Here is a 6143-nt window from a genome sequence, read left to right as displayed (position 1 = left end):
AGTTTTGTTTTGGGAAATTCGACATATAAATTTTATTGGCATTGCTTTAATACAAAAGTTAAGCATGCTTCAATTACAATGCCGCACAATAACCTAAGTTTCTACTACAATGCTGCATAATCTTAACCCAATTTTAATTGGAACTTAAAAATACTAATACATTGGCAAAATAATTATAAAAAATAATTTTTATGGCTAAGCATGCTTTCAAGAAAATACAGAGAAGAAAAACTTACAATCGTTGACGACTCTGAATCTACCAAACACCAATTTGGGGCACCACCACTTGGAAACCTTCTTATTCTCTGATTGAGATGGTTTTAATATGTATCACATACACATTAAATTTTAACCTATAGTTTTAATATGAATCTAATTCACATTAAATTAACATTTGAGCTCATTCAAATATTTTATTCTCATAATATAATTTTGAATCATATCCAAAATTAAATTTATATAATAAAGTCTAATTAAAATATAAACTTTATATTATAATGTATCAACAAACATTATATTAATTCCCAAAGTAAATTTGAACATTTCAAATTACAACCAATATAAATAAATCTCATTACTCTTTATGAGCTAGGAAGGGGTTCTAATAGATCTAAAGATCAGAAGTTACAATGATATGAGATTAATTGGCTAAACTCATTAACCACATTAATCAATATTCGTTAACTGTGTGTACACTCCACTAAAGACTCATAGCTGAACTCTTTTCACTGTAGATATATTTTTGTGTCCACGGATATAGACCAATACCAGTAAGTTAGTCCTTCACAAGTGTTCGTAACACCACACTACAAGAAATAACATAAATGATAGCTAACATTATAGCGTTTTTCGAGAGTCCTGACAGCCCATGTTATTAAAAGTCTGGGTCTTTTTATAGCGTTTTTTCGAAGCTATAACTAGTGCTATCGTATAGTTTGAAGATATAGCTTATATACGTTGCTATAAAAACATTTGATAGCGTTTTTCGTTAGAGCTATAATAAGTTAATATAGCTTAAATAATGTACTATCTTTAAGATGTAATAGCGCTTTCTCGACGCTATAGTATAGTATTTATAACTATAATTTTCAGCTATAATAGCCTTTTTTCGATGCTATAATATAGTATTTATGACTATAATTTTCAGCTATAATAGCCTTTTTTCGATGCTATAATATAGTATTTATAACTATAATCTTCAGCTATAATAGCATTTTGTCGATGCTATAGTATATTGTTTATAACTATAATTTTTAACTATAATAGCCTTTTTCGACAGTATAGTATTTATAGCTATGATTTTCAGTAATAATGCTATTTAATCGTTTTCAATCAAAATATAGGTAACATTTTTTTCAAAAATCTATAAAACCATTCATAATGTACTAAAATTACCAAACAATGTAGTCATTCTAAATGTACCAACCATACACATTACCAATCAAAATACACATATTAGTAAATAATGTATGAACCGCACAAATTAACCCTCAAAATACAAATAAAGTTCATCATAAGTCTACAAGCAAAGTTCGTCATAAGTGTACAATCTTTAGTTCTCTGGTGAAGACGACTCCATTTCATTCACCTACATAAATTTATAAAACATATATTAATTAAACAAGTATAGAAAATCTTTAAAAAATGTAGACAAAAAATATTAGAATTAGACAACATACTAATGATCACTTTATCAGATGGCCATGCAACTGTACTTCCCAAAGCTTCTTCAATACATGTCATTTCTGATGTTGGCCTCCACAAATATGCGTTTGGTTTCTTTGCTACATCAACCCATACTCTAATTGCATGTGGACCAATAGGAATAGATTGGATCATAGCAGTTGAATCATTAGAAGACCATCTTCCTTCAGCAACAATCTCTCCCGAGCCATACCAATCTAATAACTTGCACTTAGTTTGATTGTTGTTATTGATACTCTGTGAAAAGACAAATATGAGATACTAGAATAAGAAGATAAATGACATCATAAACAATTTTCATCCTATTACAAATAAATTTACCGATGGAGAAGGCATTGGAGGAATATTTAGTCGCTTGAGCACACTTGCAGTAGCATTTGAAAGTTCCTCACTTGGTTCAGTCTATGATAATCACATATGAAACCAAAAATATAGTTAACTACTACGAGAAAAAAAAAGAATCTAAGTTAGTAAAAGAAAAAAAGAAATACATGTTTCTTTAAATAAGATAACATAAGTGCTTTCATTTCGATCATTTCATCTTTCATTGTTTTCATTTCTACCATTTCTTCCTTCATCTTCAAATATTCTTTTTCAAGAACCTTATACTTGTGGTCTTGTTGAGACAAAAGAGATAGTTTTGAACGAGTCACACCAAAACCAAATCCTCTTACATGACCACGATCGGGGCCAAGAACTTTACTTAAAGCATCATCAACCACGTTTGTTGTTGAAACTATCGTCTCAGCCTCAGTTTGTTCAATACGCTCCTAGTAATATATAAACAAACAGACCTTAACAATTCTTAAAGATCTAAGCTGCTGTAACTTTTAGCTACTGTTTTAAGCTGCTATTTTATTAAAGATGTAAGCTACTGTAACATAATTCTTAGTGGACTGTAGGTATTTTGGCTTGCTGTTTTGTAACTTTTACCTACTATTTTGTAACTTTTACCTACTGTTTTGCAACAATATATATACGCTTCTAGCAATATATAAACACATATCTAACATTACACTTAGTCAAAGTGATGTTCAGCAATTCTTTAATACAAGTTGTTCAGCAATTCTTTAGTACAAGTTGTTGTTGTTGTTTACTGTTTGATTGGTGGTGTGTTGTAGGTTTGGAAAGATGTGGGAAAAGTTGTAGGCTAAGATGGATAAACTACTTGAGACCTGATTTGAAGAGAGGAATGTTTTCACAACAAGAAGAGGATTTAATTATCAATCTCTATGAAGTTTTGGGAAACAGGTGAACACAAGGCACATCAATATTGAAATGTCTAAATCTAACTATAATTGTAGGTGAACACAAATGTCTAAATCTGCAGGTCAATATGCAAACAGGTGAACACAACAAGTTGTAGGCGTTTCAGCAATAATGTTCTAAATATATGCAGACACGAAACAAGGTTTCACGAGCTGATGTGGATAATGCAATCATTTACAGCTGGTTCAGTGAAGTTTTACAACTTATTTTTTGCAGGAACAATTTAGTAGTTTCCTTCAGCTATCTGACAGATTCAAATGACCCATTTTTTTCAAGTATGTATTAGCTAGAGCACATTGTTTGCAAAGTATTTATTATATTTATGTCTTCATGTACATTTATCTGGAAACAAATAATTCAAAAGGCATCATTTTCTATTGGAACTGTACAGGGTATCAATAATTTTTTTTGGAACAAATAGCTTTATAGAATTTTTCTTTTTTCAACAATTCAAGGGTTGCTTAGATCCTTTTCACTTGATTCTTGGAATGTAAGAATTTGAACTTTGTTGTTTACGAGTTTTCTTCTCTTCAGCCAACTTTCTGAGTTAGTCAAATCCATTATTGCTTATTTGATAATCTCTTGGACTGATTTCTCTACTTATTTCATTTTAAAGGTTGTGGTTAACATTGGTGGATTATTTATAATGGAAAATAGTCGTGGGGTTTGAAAGTTATGATTGTTTGTGGAAAATTTGAATAAACTTTATATGAATACATATGATTTTTGGTTGAATATAAAAAATCATTAGAAAAGCTAAAGATTCCTGCACACAGAAAGACCCAACAACATATATAATTAAGATACCACAAGATTCAATAACGATAATCAAGTCTAAGAATACGAACAGAAATTGCAAAGAAGACATACAAGTGTCTCAGCAACTTGTGAATTCACCGGTTGTCCATCCTTCCTTTTGTGTGCTTTAGTCCATAATGCAACCCTTGTGACCAAAGATGGATTCGAACTACTTTTTCTCTACAAAATGAGATTTATACAATGAAACCACATATACGATACGAAAGCAAAATTGAAGTATAGTAACAAACTTTACCATCTCTTCGGCCAAACGAGCATACCCTTTTCTACTACATGTATGTGGGAGTTGTTTTTTCTTCATGGCTTTGTACTTTTCACTTTTCAACTACTCAAATAAAAGACATTCAAACTTCACACAAATTAATAATTCAAATGTAAGTGTATATGTTTTGAAGTAGAGATTTACGTACCTTGAAGGTTGCACTAGTCTTCTCACTCACAAAATCCATCCAATCATCTACAGATTGTAAATTATCAGGCATTAGCTTCAAAATTGCATCCTTTGTGGGGACATCTCGAATTTGTTTCACTAAACGAGATTTTCTAGCCCTCCATAATCTACCCATCTTTTGGAAGAAAACTGTTTTTGCCAATCTTCCACATTGTACCTTGACTGAAGTATAAAAGAGTTAGAAATAAAAAATAATGTAACTTAATAAAGTAATGAACTTATTAGAGAAAAATAAAGTAACTTAATACCTGGATAGATTTCCATAACACTACTTTCAATCTTGTTGGTAGTTTTAGCCAATTCTCAAGATTCACTGGTACAACCTCCCTCACTAGTGGTCCAAGAAAAGAAGTCAATCCTACCAATTCATTACCAATGGGTTGTCCATATTCATTGAAAACAATGTCCACTCTTGATTGTTTTTCAACGGCTATTGTCTTCATTTTTGTAGGTCATCTTGTCTTTTTTCGCAAAGTCATCGTTTCAAATGGAGGTTCTTCATCGACAACATGATCTGCAACTGCCTTCTCATTAGGCAAAGTTGTCGTTTTCAATTGAGGTTCTTCAAATCCATTCACGTTAGAAGTTGTTGCTTGCCTACGAATTGCTAATCTTGTTCGAGCAGCTGGTGAGTCTAATATAGGATTACCTTCAACTATCTTGTCACTAGGCTTGGGTGATAAAGTATTGGGGTGGACATCAATGGGAGAACTTTCCATGTTTTCCTCATTTGGAAGAAGCAAACTATCGCCAATAAGCTTCCTTCGTGTAGACCTTTTCTTACCTTTTACTTTTAGGGACATGGTATCTTGAAAGATAAAGAACAAAGAGCCATTCTTAAGCACATTCATTTAAGTGAGATGAGAATACATAAAAAGAAAAACAGAAAGGGAGTACATAAAATATAATACTTGTGTCTGATGATTCACATTTCACAAAAACGAATAGTCTAATGCTATAATGAAAGAAGAAAAAAGAAAATGATATATAGAGAAAAGTCTAATTCACAATATCTCTATTGAGATGGGCACACCAAAAAGTTATAAGAACACTTTGGTTCTTCAAAAATCTATTACTTCTCAAACAACTTCTGAAATGAAAACACCTTCACAATCTTGTCTTGCATAAGTAATCTCGTCACTTTCATCAACATCTTCAACTGCATTACTTATGTTTTCATTACTAACCAAAGTATCATCATAATTCTCATCGTACATTTCCAAGTCGTGAAACCCTCTTGGTGGTGCTTTTAATACGACATACCAATTTGAAGTGTCATTTTCTCTAGCGTAAAACACTTGTTTGGCTTGTGAGGCTAGTATGAAAGGCTCTCGTACAAACTTGCTTTGACTTTGATGTAAGTTAACAAGAGTGAATCCTTCCTCAACTTTTACTCCATTGCGAACATTTGCCCAATCACATTTGAAGATTGGAAGCTGGTAGACATAATAGTCTAACAAGATGATTTCTTGTAACACTCCGTAATAAGCAACTACATCCATAACTTGAGATTTATCTTTGAGATCTACATAATGTTGTAGCATCTACAGCAACACCATTGTTCTGAGTTGATTTTTCAACACTCTTTGTGTGAAATCTTTTCCCATTTATGATGTATCCAGTGTAAGACATTGCATTCTTTCGTGGTCCATTCGCAAGCCATTTTAACAACTCAGAGTAATCTTCAACAGATGAATCTAATTCAATCTGATAAGAATAAACATATCTACCTGTTAGTTAAAGTATCTTACAGTTTCATATATGCAGTGTTTGATAGGATGATTACAAATTAGTTAGTATCACCTTAGACTTCAACCACAATGGAAATTGTTCTGTATGAATCTTCCAAAGTAGATTGGAATCTTTTTCTAGTCTCTTGTCTAAAACCATGAGTTCATTC

At 31.7% G+C, this 6143-nt stretch overlaps 1 protein-coding gene across 1 annotated transcript; it reads right to left on the bottom strand.

Moving 5' to 3' along the window:
- Window positions 1-1471: 1471 nt before the first annotated feature.
- On the bottom strand, window positions 1472-5076 carry LOC103491884 (uncharacterized). Its single transcript, XM_051086571.1, has 8 exons — window positions 4492-5076; window positions 4203-4405; window positions 4028-4117; window positions 3844-3951; window positions 2196-2474; window positions 2026-2106; window positions 1680-1941; window positions 1472-1588 (listed from the first exon to the last, which is right to left on the bottom strand). The coding sequence occupies exons 1-8, from the start codon at window positions 4505-4507 to the stop codon at window positions 1581-1583; spliced, it is 1047 nt and encodes a 348-aa protein (XP_050942528.1). The 5' UTR covers window positions 4508-5076; the 3' UTR covers window positions 1472-1580.
- Window positions 5077-6143: the final 1067 nt, after the last annotated feature.

Source organism: Cucumis melo, chromosome 6 (genome assembly GCF_025177605.1).
Source record: "Cucumis melo cultivar AY chromosome 6, USDA_Cmelo_AY_1.0, whole genome shotgun sequence".
NCBI lineage: Eukaryota > Viridiplantae > Streptophyta > Magnoliopsida > Cucurbitales > Cucurbitaceae > Cucumis > Cucumis melo.
Note: the sequence above shows the minus strand (reverse complement) of the source record. Positions and strands in the feature narration are given on the sequence as shown.

Coding starts and splice junctions, on each gene's coding strand:
- LOC103491884 (XM_051086571.1), bottom strand. Junction 3,952..4,027: donor CTCGTTTGGCCGAAGAGATG/GTAAAGTTTGTT, acceptor CTCATTTTGTAG/AGAAAAAGTAGTTCGAATCC. Junction 2,475..3,843: donor CACAAGTTGCTGAGACACTT/GTATGTCTTCTT, acceptor ATATATTACTAG/GAGCGTATTGAACAAACTGA.